The sequence below is a fragment of the Canis aureus genome, chromosome 23 (assembly GCF_053574225.1).
Source record: "Canis aureus isolate CA01 chromosome 23, VMU_Caureus_v.1.0, whole genome shotgun sequence".
Taxonomy (NCBI): Eukaryota; Metazoa; Chordata; class Mammalia; order Carnivora; family Canidae; genus Canis; species Canis aureus.
In genome coordinates, this window is record NC_135633.1 from 46338806 (window position 1) to 46353670 (window position 14865).

A 14865-nucleotide genomic window follows, 5' to 3' on the forward strand; every position below is an offset into this window, starting at 1 on the left:
CTGAGTGGCACTGGTACATGAGTTGAGGTATGCACGTGAGAATAGAAGGATAAGCTGACAAGTTACAGGAGGCTAAAGAGCTTTGACATAACCACATGGGTCTCAATTTTGTATCCCTGGTCATAAAGGAGAAAGGGCACCTGCACAATCAATAGACATAGATACAACTATCAACTCAAATATGAAAGTTGCATAAGCAGAGTTTGATGTAATCCCATTTGTTATTTTCTCCTTTTGTTGTTTGTGCTTTTGGCATTACATCCAAAAAAATCAATGAGACCAACATCAAGGAGCTTCCTCTTGTTTCCTTCTAGGAATTCTATGGCATCTGGTATTACATTTAAGTCTTTGATATATTTTGAGTTAATTTTGGTGAGTGGTGTGAGGTAGGGGTCCAGTTTCATTGTTCTCTGCATGTATTTCTCCGGTTTTCCCAGCACCACTTGTTGAAGAGACTGGGACAGTCTCTTTCCCTGTCAAGTGTTCTTGGTTCCCTTGTCAAATATTAGTTGACTACATATGCCAGGATTTAATCCTGGCGTCTATTCTGGTTTTGTGACAGAACCATGACTATTTTTATTATTATGGCTTAGTAGTATACAACTGACCCTTGAACAATGGGAGTTTAAACTGGGTAGGTCCACTTACAAATGGATTTTTTACAGTATTGTATTTTCCTTATGAGCTTGCCTTTTTTTCTCTCTAGCTTTAAGAATACAGTATATAACGCAGAATATGTTTTTTGACTCTTATTGGTAAGACTTCTTGGTCAACAGTAGGCTGTTAGTAGCTAAGTATTGGGGAAGTCAGAAGTTATACTAGGATTTTAAACTGCATGAGGGGTCTACACTCCTAGCGGCCATGTTGTTCAAGGATGCCTCAGCTGTGGTCTTTTTCCTGGAATTGCTTCGGATCCAAAATTTTTGGATTGTTATATTTCTGTGAAGAATGCCTTTGATATCTTGATGGGTACTGTTATGTAATTTTTTGGCATCTAACTTCATAGGAGTTTATGATCCTGTGTCTTTCTGTGGTATCAGTTGTAATGTCTCCTCTTTTTCTCCATCTAGCTAAAAGTCTGTCAATTTTATCTTTTCCAAGAACCAGGTCTTAGTTCAATTGATCCTTTCTCTTGTTTCTCTGGTCTCTCATTTATTTCTGTTCTTGTTTTACTTCTTTTCTTCTGCTAACTTTGAGCTTAATCTGTTCTTTTTCTATTTTCTTGAGATAAAAAGTTAGGTTGAGATCTAATTGCTTAACATCTGTTTATTATTATAAACTTCCCTTCTTTTTGATTTCTTTGACCTATTTGTTTAGAAGTGTGTTAAGTTCCATATATTTATAGACTACACACTGTGATCAGAAAAGATAATGTGATTTCAGTCTAAACTTGCTAAGATTCAGGTCCTATCATGATCTGCTCTGGAGAAGGTGCATGTGGACTTGAGAACAATGTGTACTCTGCTGTTTGATTAATTGTTCTGTACATCTAATAAGTTTACTTGCTGTAAATTGTGGTTCAGTGCCAGTGTTTACCGTGTTGATTTTCTTAACCCAGAGCCTTAGACCACTAGGCCACATCTCCCTTGTTTTCTATACGGATGATCTTGCCATTGGCAATAGTGGGGTATTAACGTCCCCTACTCTTATTTTAATGTCTGTTTCTCCCCTAAGTTCTGTTAGTATTTGCTTAATATATTTTGGTGCTCAGGTGTTAGCATACATATTTATGATTGCTGTATCATGTTATTATGACCTTTGCCAGTTTTAAATTTTGGGCTTAAAGTCTACTTGGTGTTAAGTAGGCAATGCCCACCTTGTTCTGGTTTCCACTTGCTTTGGATGTCATCTTCCATCCTTTCACCTTGAGCCTATGTAGGTCTTTAGAGCTGAAATGAGTCTTCTGTAGAGAGCATACAATTGGGCCTTTAGGCCTTTTTATTTCTGTTTTTTGTTAACCCATGGAGCCACTGCATTCTGACTAGTAAAATCAATCCATTTTACATGTAGGGTGATTATTGGTATGTGAGGACTCAGTACTGCCATTTTCTCTTTTGCCTTCTAGTTTGTTTCTCTGTTCTTTCTTTTTCTTTCTGTTTCTAACTTTGTGAGCTAGGGTTTGTGCTTGGGGATTTGCTCAGTGTCCTTTTTCTGTTTAGGGTCTCTAGATTTTTGCTTTGTGATTACCAGTTTTACATAAAACATCTCCTAGGAAAAGTCATTTTACGCTGATAAAAATTTATCTTCGGGGGATCCCTGGGTGGCTCAGCGGTTTAGCACCTGCCTTTGGCCCAGGGTGTGATCCTGGAGTCCCAGGATCGAGTCCCACATCAGGCTCCCTGCATGGAGCCTGCTTCTCCCTCTGCCTGTGACTCTGCCTCTTCTCTGGGTCTCATGAATAAATAAATAAATCTAAAAAAAAATTTTATCTTCGTTTACCTTATTTCATCCTTTTATACTTTAGATGTCACAAATGATCTCGTTATACTGTGAACTGTTACCAATTTTAATAGGAATGGTTATTTTTAATGCTTTTAATCTGTGCTGCAATTATTATATTCTAAAATAAGAGTTTTCTGTCCAATGATGGCCTTAGTAAGAATGTTGTGTACTTAGATCTTTTCACCTGGAAGAGCTACTTCCAACATTTCTTGTAAGGCAGTGTTAGTGGTGGTGAGCTCACATTTTATTGGTTTCAGAAATCCTTTATTTCTCTTTGATCTCCGAAGGATAACTTTACCACTTACAGGATTTTTGCCTGGCGATGTTTATCTTTCAGTTGTTTGAATAGGTCATTCCATTCTCTCCTAGCCTGTAGAATTTGTACTGAGAAATCTGATAGCCTAATGGCGGGGGTTCCCTTGTGGGTCTTTTTCCCCCTGGCTTTATCATGGACTTTTGACCATTTCATTACAATGTGTCATGGAGAAGTTCTGTTAGCTTTGTATTCTTGTATATCCAGTTCCTCCTCCAGGTTTAGGAAGTTCTCCACCGTTCTTTCTTTCTATAAACTCTCTGCCTCCTCTTCTCTGTTATACCCACCATTAATTTTATGGTGGCTTTTGTAATAAAGTCTGACCATTATTATAGGGTGTGTTCATCTTTTTAACATCTTATTAGTTCTCTCTCCTCTTCCACCTGAATCATTTCTAAATTCCTATCTTCAGCTTGCTTATTCTTTCTCCCATCTGATCTGCTCTATTTCCAATGCTTTCTAATAATCATCTCATTGAGCAGGTCAGCTTCAGATTTTCATTTTGGTTCTTTTTTAGAATTTCAGTCTCTTTAGATAAAGTACTTATATGTTCATTAATTTTATTCCTAATTTACTGAATTGCCTTTCCGAATTTTCTTGTAGCTTTTTGAATTTTGTCCTGTTATTTTGAATTACTTATTAGATTGCAGTATTCTGTTTCTGAGTGTAGTTGGTGAATTGTCATCGCCTTTCTGTGATACTGTATTACCATTTTTCATAGCGTTCAATGAAATGTGCCTATGCCACTACATTTAAAGTAGCAAACATCCTTCTTTAGGTAAGGCTTTGTTAACTTTGATTAATAGTTCATCAGGTTGGCAGTTAAAAGCCTTTCTTTTGTTTTCCAGAAGGTGGTACTATAGCACAAGCTTTTCGGTTTTTATTACTGGGAGTGACTCACTGCTAAAGTTGGTCATGTGCATAAAGAAAGTGGCATTAAAAAAACAAAACACTGGAGGCACCTGGGTGACTTAGTGGGTTGAGCGCCTCCTGGTTTGGGCTCAGGTCATGATCTCAGGGCCTTTAGATCCAACACCTCCTTAGGCTCCTCCAGGAGCACAGCACAGAGTCTGTTTGAGAGTCTCTCCCTCTGCCCCTCTACCGCATTCATACACATGCGTCCATGTGCTGTCTCAAATAAAATCTTAAGTTTTGTTTGGTTTTTTAAAAGACTGGAAGCAGAGTGGTGGGAGGTGTGTGTTTAAGCACTCGGGGCTTTAGGTGCACCTGTGGCCTGGCAGAGCCATCGTAGAGTGGGGGATTCCCAAAGGCCTGTGGATGGACCTCTTTCTGGAATCCCAGGATGTATGGCAGGAATACCTGTCCCTTCAGCATTCTTTGCTTTCTTTCCCTCTACCCAGTCATGGAGGGGTCTCTTCAAAAATCCAGGTGTTCCTAAAAAGCAACAGAACCCTCCAGCTGTAGCCCAAGCCGACTTTCAGGCACCTTCTGCTACAGAGGTCACCGTCATCCTTGCCACCGTAACTCCCTTGGCTCCATAGCTTCCTTTGACTTAAGATACACAGATGGACGTCCTGTGGTGTCCAATTAGTTGTAAGTCAAGGGGGACGAAAGAGGAATGTCTCATGCCATCAGGATCCTGACGTTACCACCAGTGGATTATCTTAAATGCACTCCACTTTGGAGACTCCTGCAGAACATGAAAGGAAACCCCTGGAAAGTCTTAAAATGGTGTTAGATTTGCATTTAGATTGCTCTGGCCTTTGGAATTTAAAGTGGATGTGAGGGTACAGAGACTGGAAGGTTGAAATAGTTGAGCTCATCAGTCATATAAATTCTTATATGTGGCATCAGACCAACATGATAAAGGCTTAAATGAGGAAAATGGTAGAATGGACAAGAAAGAATGGATTTGTAAAATATTTGGAATAGAAAACTTAGCTTCAATGGATAGGTTGGCTATTTAAATACCATTATTAATTTTCTTGTAACGAATTATCACACAAAGACCAAATCATACTAATTTTGCTAATATTGGGTGTACTAAGAGAAATTATAGTTCCTCACCACAAGACCCAAGAACAGGACTAAGGTCCAGACACAGAATAGTGCATGCAAAATGGGTTGAAACTGAACATTTCATTTTGGAGCAGGTTCTAATAAGCTACCCCTTTTCTTCAAGAACTTTCCAAATAACATTTCTTAAGGCAAACAACTTAGGATAAGGACAAGTTTAAAAGTTGGTTGAAATTTCCTTTTAATTAAAGACCCAAGGGACAAGAAGCTCCTTTGTTACAGTACATAACATATGGCTCTTAGGATACCAGGGACTCAAATGATACCAGCACTGAACTGTTACTGGCGGGCGAACAGTGAAGCAGTATTTCCTTTACTGGCATTGAGATTGTAATACATGTGCACATGCAGTAAGTTCTTTGGTAGACTTCATCTTTCAGTGGAATTACAGAATTTGCAAAGTAAAGTAGTAGTAAAATATTTCATGTAAAATTTGAGCATAGTATTTCTTACCCATAAGCTATGTATACAGACTTCAGAAAAAAAGTGAAACCTAGTAAACTTATTTTAAAATATTTCCTCAAAACTAATTAACTTATGAGTTCAGACACACACACAAAACGTAAATGCAACAGAGTAAGATAATATTGAATTTATAAAATGTGTTTCATTGTTTCTAGTAATTGGGCATATAGAAACTAATCTGAAGGGTGTAGAATTCTTTGAAATCCAGGACGGCTACCAATTCCTCCTCTCAACCCTGCTCCCCTGCCCCCAAGAAAATCTTTAAGGCATCAGTTTGGAACAGCTATCTACTACATCCTAAATACATATGCCAGTAATGACAACAATTTTCAACTACTAACTTACACCACAATATCCTCAAGACTTTGCCATATCATATATGAAGAGTGTGGGCTGCAGAAAGGTGATCAAAGTAAATCACTTTACACCAGAATAGAAAAACCCAAGATGGGGGAAGGAGTATCAAAAGGATTCTGAGCTTTTTTTCATGACATGGAGGTTCAATGTATATAATGCCACGGAATTGCAGCACTGGTGCGCCATGATAACTGATGCTCCTTCCCTTTGTACAGTGAGTTCTCTTCCTTCAAGAGGTACGTTTCTGAAGTGGTCTGTACTTTGATTTTAAATTCAGAAACTTCTTCCCATTGTAGGTCTGGTATTGAAGCATCTTCATATTCTTTGGGTGACTTTCTCACATCCACTTTAAATTCCAAAAGATTAGTGTCATAATCATATAATTATGGGGTTATTTCACATAAACCACCTGCACTGCTACAGTTCAAAACCCATCCTAGAGAGATTTAAAATAAATAAAGCAACTTAATTTCTCCCATGGGTGGGTTCTAACTTAAGAAGACTGCATAACTCCTAAAGGTGCCATTATAATCCAGAGTTCATGGCAACGCTGGACCCCCTTGTACAGTCCTTTCACACAACGGTTTGGACAGGAGTGACACACTGTGCAGGAGAACTGGCTCGCTCAGAGGATGAGGTTGATCGGTTGGAAATTTCTCTCTGCAGTTCCTCTACTTTTTTCTGAAGCTCTGCTCGTTTAGCAAGAAGTTCTTTATATCTGTTGTGAATGGGCTCCTACAAGAGCAGAACACCATGATGTCATTCAACTAGGCAATCCTAAACAAACCCAAAGTCAAGTCATCCTAGCATATAGTTCTTTCCTAAATGGTCCCCAGCTACGGGGACCAAGCCTTTCCAGCACATCGGTGAGAATTAACTGGACTCTGCTGACAACACTGCTCTTTCAATGGCCTTCCCACAAACACACCCTGAAGCTGGTACTTAAATACGACAAACAACTAAGACAATCTAAAAGCCCAAACTCAAAGATTGCCTATCATTTACTTGCAGATTTTTAGTCTTTTAAACAGTTCTAGGGATCCCTGGGTGGCGCAGCGGTTTAGCGCCTGCCTTTGGCCCAGGGCGCGATCCTGGAGACCTGGGATTGAATCCCACGTCAGGCTCCCGGTGCATGGAGCCTGCTTCTCCCTCTGCCTATGTCTCTGCCTCTCTCTCTCTCTGTTTCTCTGTGTGACTATCATAAATAAATAAAAATTAAAAAAAAAAAAAACAGTTCTAAGTACTACACATTACGAGACATATGTCAAAATGGACTAGAATCTTGTCTGGCTTTTAATTTTCTTACAGCTATTTCTTCAAACTATTAAAATGGCTTGTAGAAGTTCTCAAATCCACCACACTCATCTTTCCAAGAAGAGAGGAAAAGACAAGTGATCATCTAAGACCGACAAGCAAAATCAGTAAGAATCAAGTATATTGATTCCCTGTGTAGTGCTTTTTTCTACTAGACAATTCTAACTATTAACAGAAAAAAAATCTTAAGTATACCTAATTTTTCTAGTTGCTTTAAGGGGGTGAACCTAACTGATATAAAATTGCATGGATGAACACTCCCACTGTATACTGGTGAGCATGCGTACCTGGGGTTTCATCCGCGGATTCCACCTGACGTAATACCCCACCCAGAGCTCTAGGTGGCGCATGCTGGCTACCGGATACAGGACGTGATTGGAATAGCTCCCATAGAGAGGATTGGTGAAGTCTTCCAGCTGGCTATTTATATAAGACCACAGTGACACAGTCCTTTTAGGAAGATTCTGTATGAAGGAAACATAAGTATTTTTGATTATTAAAATCTCTTTAGAGGGAGAGGACATGAACACTTCAGTGACAGCCTCACTTTCATTAAAATCAGAGAGTACTAGAAAATACTGCAATTCATTAAAAACTTAATCAAGTTCCCATGCCAGCAATTCCACTCAGGTATATACCAAGAGAACAGAAACATGCACACAAAAACTTGTACACAGATGTTCAAATCACCATGATTCATAAGAGCCAAAAGGAAGACACAACCCACAAGTCCATCAACTGATAAATGGATACAAGGTGGTATGTTTATATAATGGAATAATCCTGATACATATTACAGAAACTTGGAAACAGGCTAAGTGCAAGAAGCCAGACACCAAGGCCTCATCCTGAATAATTCCATCTATAGGACAAATGTAGGAGAACCAAACCCAGACATCAGTGATTGCCAAGGGACCAGGAGAAGTGATTGGGAAATCTAACAATGGGCACACAGTTACTTCTCAGTGTTCCCAAGTTAGTAGTGGTGATAGCTGTACGACTCTAGAGAAACTGAAAACTACTAAATCATACACTTAAAATTTTATGGACTGAAAATTATAGCTCAGCAAAAGTTTCTTTAAAAAAAGTTTCTTAAAATCAAGATACAGTTAAATCGTATTCAAGGCTCTCAAAAGATTAAAAGTATCTTTGGAATTTAGGTACTTTTAGTTATCTAACATTCAGTAAGTTCTTAAATGCCTCCTATGCATAGGAATACTGACTGCATGCTAGCCACTGGAGATACAGTATATTAACATTTTTAAGGGACGCTTGGGTGGCTTGGAGACGCCTGAAGAGTCTGCCTTCAGCTCAGGTCAAGATCTCAGGGTCCTGGGATCAGCCCCATGTCAGGCTCTCTGCTCAGTGGGGAGTCTGCTTCTCCCTCTGCCCCTCCCCACCTCTCCTGTGCTTACCTAGATACAATCTTTTAAAATAAAATGCTTTAATACCTGCCTTCAAGGAACTTACAGTCTACTACATGGCAGTTACCTTAGTGTTTTATTTAACCACACAATAGTAAGTACTATTTTTCCTAATTTACCGAAGCAGGAATGAACTTGCCTAAGGTTACACAAGAAGAGATAGATCCAAGATTTCAACCAGGGCAGCCTGGCTCCACTCCCTCCCATAATGCTTTAACAGAATAGCAAGAATAAAGTAGTTGATAATCACATTTTCAGAATGAAAACTGATGCAGAGGGAGACACCAAATCAAGATGACTTGGAATTTCATACATATAGGATAGAGATACTTTGAGGTCAGAAGTAAAACTTGAAATGTAATCCTTAGAAGTTTCTTTTAAATAATACCAACCACTTACCAATGATCTCACTGGTGAAGCAAGGAAATGGTAACTTTCTACATAGTGTCTTGTTAATGTTTGGATGTTTTACCGTATTATTTTACAAATTAAAAAAAAAAAATTAAGGGGATCCCTGGGTGGCGCAGCGGTTTGGCGCCTGCCTTTGGCCCAGGGCGCGATCCTGGAGACCTGGGATCGAATCCCACGTCGGGCTCCTGGTGCATGGAGCCTGCTTCTCCCTCTGCCTGTGTCTCTGCCTCTCTCTCTCTCTCTGTGTGACTATCATAAATAAATTTAAAAAAAAATTAAAAAAAAAAATTAAAATGGCTCCTATGTATGCAGAACGTATTTGGGGATCTGAACTGTCCATTCATACGTGTATGTTTTGCTAACTACATTTTTCTGCATGTGCTTTGAAGGATTTCCATCCTGCAAGGCCTGACGAATAACACTGGTGCTCTTAAGATTACAAATACCTCAGTTCTCTTGAGCAGACACTACTTTTCACCCACAAACTCACCTGACATTTAGCTGCCACCTTCAGCCTCGCAACAGAGCTACTTGAAAACAAATCAGGCTCAGGTGTGTGGAAAGAAGTAATCATACTACAGTATGTGGCAATAAAATTTGACCAAAGAAATTATCCAAAAGAACCAATCAGTTGAAATCTATCTAAGAATGCACCCTCGTGGGAACATGACACATGTGGGGAGTAGAAGGGGGAGGGTCACAGAACATATTTTACCTCTTTTCCTCTCTGATGTTCACTGTTACACAGAAATGTTCCAAATAAGCAGCTGTAGAGATGGTCCAAAATGGTAATGAGAAAATATTCATTGAATTCAAATGCTGTAGGAAACTGCAAATTGAATACCACAAACACACAAAATTATTAGGACACTTTTCCAAGCATGTTCATCCCCATATATGGGTAGGTCCTTCATTATACTTCTTAAAACTGGGTTAAACAATATTCAAAACTATTTCTAAGCCATAATGGCATCATCCACTTCATTCTGTGCTCGAAAGTCACTCTATCACTCTTCTGAGATTTCTCCCCAAATATCCTTTTCTTGTGCAACAAGAGCTGGAATGGTGTGACCTTGGTATTTCTGTATTTCCTGTATCTGTTAGTCCCAAACTTGAAGAGTGATAAATTTTAAAGTTGGAGATTCTGGAACTCTGAGCTTTTCTTTGCCAAAGATGACCATAAACAATATAAGAAGATTTTCTTTAAATTTTCAGCAACATAGTTTTGTTTTTAGGAATTACACAAAAAATATCAATGCCGCCAGAAAATGTCAGCAACATACAAAAATAAAGATCCAAGGAGATGTGCAGATCATTTAAAAGCCAAGCAGTCAAACCAGAGTATCCTATAATCCAGTACTTTGGCAGCCTCCTTGTAACAAACAAACAAACAAACAAACAAAAAATCATTTTCTCTTTAACCTAGGACAAGAGCTTGACTAGATATCTTAATATTACATAAACAATCAATGTGGGGGGCTTATCAAGGAAGGATGACAGGTCCCAGGAAGGGAAAGGGTTAGTATATGCATCTAATACTTAAAAATTATTTGAAAGTCTCCATGAAAATTGTACTGATTCTAAGACTGTAAAAATGAACTGTGAATATTTAGATTGCAGATTTGGGGAATAAATATTGGTTCCAAGTTTTTCTTAGAATGATCCCTATCCAGTAGTACAAGAAAACAGCCTGAGCCATGAAAATGGGATAGGAATGAAAGCACCTCTGCCTTGACGTTTTCAAAAATTATAAGCAAGGTATTTCTCGAACAATGAAGGGTTACTAGCCTGCCTTGAATCGAAACTTTTGTGGTTTCTAAGCTGAAGCAGGTGATCCAGCACATGCCAACAGAAAGCCAATTACCTGTAAGATATTTGGTCAAATACCATTCATTCATTTACAAAATAAATCCTGTTTCCCGTACTGTTACACTCTTAATAACCGCATTAGCCAGCTGTGAATGTACTCTTAACTCATTAAACAGCCATCCCAAGTTGCTAAGCTTGTGATTAGTTTTTCGTCTTTTTGGCAAAACCACGTGCTCAGTCATTAGAAGAGAAGAGAGATTTGACAGTGGACATGTCCTCCACAAAATGATAGTAGCACAGCAGGAACTGCTCTGAGCAGAAGAGGAACATTTTCTCCTCACGTGTTTAAAATCAGAAGGGCGGGCAGCCCCGGTGGCACAGCAGTTTAGCGCCGCCTTCAGCCCGGGTTGTGATCCTGGAGACCCGGGATCGAGTCCCGCGTCGGGCTCTCTGCATGAAGCCTGCTTCTCCCTCTGCCTGTGTCTCTGCCTCTCTCTATCTCTCTCTGAATAAATAAATAAATAATCTTTTTAAAATAATAAATAGATAGATAGATAGATAGATAGATAGATAGATAGATAGATGATAGATAGATAGATAAAATCGGAAGGGCCCTACATCAACTGCTTCCTGACCCAGGAGTGAGGGGATGGGGATGGGGATGGGGCTGAGGATAGGGGACTAGTGAGGGGATGGGGATGGGGCTAGGGTAGGGGACTAGTAGAATCTGGCTAATCACAACATAATTGGTGTCATTTTGACAAATGTGCTACTTAAGTCTGCACAAAAGTTCAATTATTTATAAAAATGATGATTGTCAATAAACATAAGGAAGAAAGATATTTATCATGTACTCTTCTATGCAAACAACTGGCACATGTTGGAAATGAACTAATACATTCACACATGTTGCCCCTTGAAACCATTCCTGTCAGAGAACAGGATAGTCAGTCATCAGTGGTGTCAATTTCAAACAGCTTCTCTAGCCTTTTTATACAGCATTTTTTATTTTTGCCAAGAGTCAAACATTTAAAAATCAAATACAGGAATGGTCAATAGTGGGTCTTCTTGTTTTTGGTCAAACCCCCAAAACTGGATTGGCAAGGATTTGTAGAGCTGCTATACTACCTCAAAAGCAATTCCAAAGGAAAAATTCAAACCTAGTCCAAGAAGTAGTGAACATCATCAAACTATGTAGCATCTCCCCTCCCTCCAACACACCAAGGGCCTTTTACAGAACAAAACTTGAACTGTCATACACATTTGCAGTATATACGTTAAAATACCAGCCTCTTCATTCTGTAGATGTATCTACAATACTGCATTTGACGCAGGAGCTTTCAAAATAATCCACCCAAATTGATATGCTTACGGGGAAAATGCTTATATAATTGGTTTCACCTGAAGATCACCATTCGCTTTAAGATTTTATTTATTCATGAGAGAGAAAGAGAGAGAGAGGCAGAGACACATGCAGAGGGAAAAGCAGGCTCCATGCAGGGACTTGATCCTGGGACTTGATCCCGGGTCTCCAGGATCACGCCCTGGGCCAAAGGCAGGCGCTAAACCGCTGAGCCACCCAGGCGTCCTCATTCGCTTTCTTTTAATGAAATAACAGCATTTTCTTGAAGTTAAAGTGTAATCCTAAAGCAAAGCAGAGCTACCAACTGCCCCATTTTATATTCATGTGGCGGTCTAACTACAACAAACCGGACTCCCAGTTGTGAGGTCTAATAAACTCCTGGGTAAATAATTAGCTGATATACCAGTGAGCTGTAGTGAAGGTCTGAGATGATTTTTCCTGGGTAGAGTTAAATATTTCTAAGACACTAACCCTTTGCCTCACAACTGAAATGATCCAAACTGCCAGATTGTTTCTCAGTATCTGATACTTTTCCAAAAGACTAAATCCATTACCATTAATATTTCCATCGATTTGTTAGAAAGTTGATTGAAGATCTAAAAAACAATTTCTCCATACCAAAGAACACAACTGAACCTACTGCATACCTACCTAACCATAATTCCCATGTAAACCTATCTTTCTACCTTTCTTAGCAATGTACAGATGAGTGACCAGGTAAATATACTGTCATTATTTAACTACTTGTCCAAAATGAAGGAGGAAATCTCTTGCGTTATTATTAATGCCACTGGTTGAAATGCTAATGGGTCAAACTGTCAAGTGTTTACTATGCTCTCCGAGCAATACCTTTTCATTTCTATAATTTACATAATACAATAACACGTAATAGTTCTATTACTGAGAAATCTTCCAAGAATTTCCATTTTACATGAAATGTAGGATAAGCAATGACCGAACCTCCCAACTCCAGATGGCTTAAAAGAAAAATGTAAAAATTATTATCCTAGATAAGTTACCTGTCTTGTCATTTGCCAGACACAGTCAATAAATTGAAGAAAAACAGGTGATCTGTCTGCATCTGCATGGTTCTTATCTCCATGGCCAAGTCTCTGAAGCAGAAAGAGTGAAATACTATATGAGCTTGGTGGGAGTTTTCTTTTTAATGGAAGTAATTTTCTTTTCCAACAAAAGTAATATCTTGCAATATTTTTTAAGGTTCAAAAGTCTTTTTAAGAGAGGACAGCAAGGAAAATAGAAATCACTCATAGCCTTACCAAGCAGAAGTCTCTGTTACCATTGTGAGGTACAAACTGCCAGATTGTTTTCTGACATGGGATGCTCGAAATGGGAATTACCATTTTGTTTAACAAATGGAACCCAGATCTTAAAAGGCTGATAATGGAAGACAGGAGCACTCAGACCTCAAAACCCAGATTTCTGTTGCAGAGATTAAAATATTCCCTAAATATTAACAGTTACTTGTCCAACAGCCTCAGGACGCACCCTTCCCCTCTAACACCTTGGCCAGGACGTGTGGGGGATCTGCTGTATCTTATCTTAGCTCATCTGTCTTTATTAAAAAGAATCACATTAGCACAAACTCTAGAAAACCTTTAAAGAATGCTTCACATCTGCCCTCCAAGCATGTACTCACCTCCTTTCTCAGTTTTTTCTTCTAAGGATCTTTGCCCAGGATGACTGACACAGACCCTCCACACTCCAAAGCAGTGATTCTAAAAGTATGGTCTGTAGATTTCCAAAGGCCAGGAAGGGGGGGGGGGGGGGGGGTTGTGACGTCAAAACTACTGTCATAATAATACTAAGATGTTACTTGCCTTTTTCCATGCACTGACATTTACACCAATGGTGCAAAAGTGACAAAGGAGAAAACTCTGGGTTCCTTAGGAGAAATCAAGCCAGGCCCTGGAATCAAGCTACACTGGTAGTGTCATGTTCTGCCTTGACACAGAGTTGCAGTTAAATGAAAGGGAGGGAGCCAGTTTCCTTGATGAAATAAAAATTAACCCTACTAAATCTCTCCCCTTAAGGACAGCTTTTTTTTTTTTTTTTTTTTTAAATATCCTGTGTCACAAACTGGGAAACACTCATCATGTTCTTCTGCTACAAAACTTAAGTTGATGGTAAAAAAAAAACACCACTTTTTCATGGATCATCATTTTTACTTGAAAGAACTATGGTTATTAAGACCTGAATGTCTTGCAGACATTTTTTTGAAAATGTACAAAGTGAATGTGTCATTTCAAGAAAAACAATGGTGAAATTCAAGTTTTGAGTGCAAATTAGATTTTTGGAAAACTACCTGGCATAAACTTCATAATAGACTTTCTGATATCAATGGTGGTACTAACCAGTGAGATATTATGATAGTAAACAATGAAATACATTAACACTGGAAGAGCTGTGTAAGTCAGTAAAGCCAATATTTTCTAAATAACCAATACATGATGCTAAAGAATCATACATGGGTAAAAGTTCTATTCAAAGCACAAGGCAGATCAATGGAATTTAATGGAACAAACAATGAAAAACCTGTCAATTTAGTTTTGGATTCCACATTACAAGTAACCTCAAAGAAATTAGCATTTGCTAAATTTTGGCCAAGTATGAACGAATATCCATAATTCCCTGAGAAAGCTATTAAGACACACTCTGATTTTTAACCTGCTTATCTGTGTGTGGTCAGATTTTCCTCATTTCCTTCAAGCAACGGCGCACATTGCAGTAAACCGAATGCAGAAGTAGTTGTGAATTTTAGCAATCTTCTAATAAACCAGACATGAAAGAAATTTGTACAAAATTCTAAAACGGCGCCACTCTTCACATTAAGCTTCTGTTGTTTTGGAAAATATAGTATTCTTTAAAATGTTATTTAGGTTAACGTATAGTAGTACTATGGTCTGAGTGTT

The 14865-nt window shown here is 38.7% G+C and overlaps 2 protein-coding genes across 17 annotated transcripts in view; one reads left to right on the plus strand and one right to left on the minus strand.

The window, feature by feature from the left end:
• The window catches only part of CEP57 (centrosomal protein 57), a 46656-nt gene extending 39534 nt beyond the window's left edge, over positions 1–7122 (plus strand). The window contains exon 12 of the mRNA XM_077867573.1: positions 6923–7122. Coding sequence (XP_077723699.1) covers positions 6923–6942 — 20 coding nt within the window. The 3' untranslated portion in view covers positions 6943–7122. The remainder of the gene's footprint in view (positions 1–6922) is intronic.
• The window catches only part of MTMR2 (myotubularin related protein 2), a 121834-nt gene continuing 111925 nt past the window's right edge, over positions 4957–14865 (minus strand). For all 16 annotated transcript variants that reach the window (XM_077867522.1, XM_077867521.1, XM_077867536.1 and 13 more), the window contains 4 exons: positions 12955–13047; positions 9479–9592; positions 7216–7392; positions 4957–6349 (listed from right to left, as the gene is read on the minus strand). In XM_077867522.1, coding sequence (XP_077723648.1) covers positions 6188–6349; positions 7216–7392; positions 9479–9592; positions 12955–13047 — 546 coding nt within the window. In that variant the 3' untranslated portion in view covers positions 4957–6187. The remainder of the gene's footprint in view (positions 6350–7215; positions 7393–9478; positions 9593–12954; positions 13048–14865) is intronic.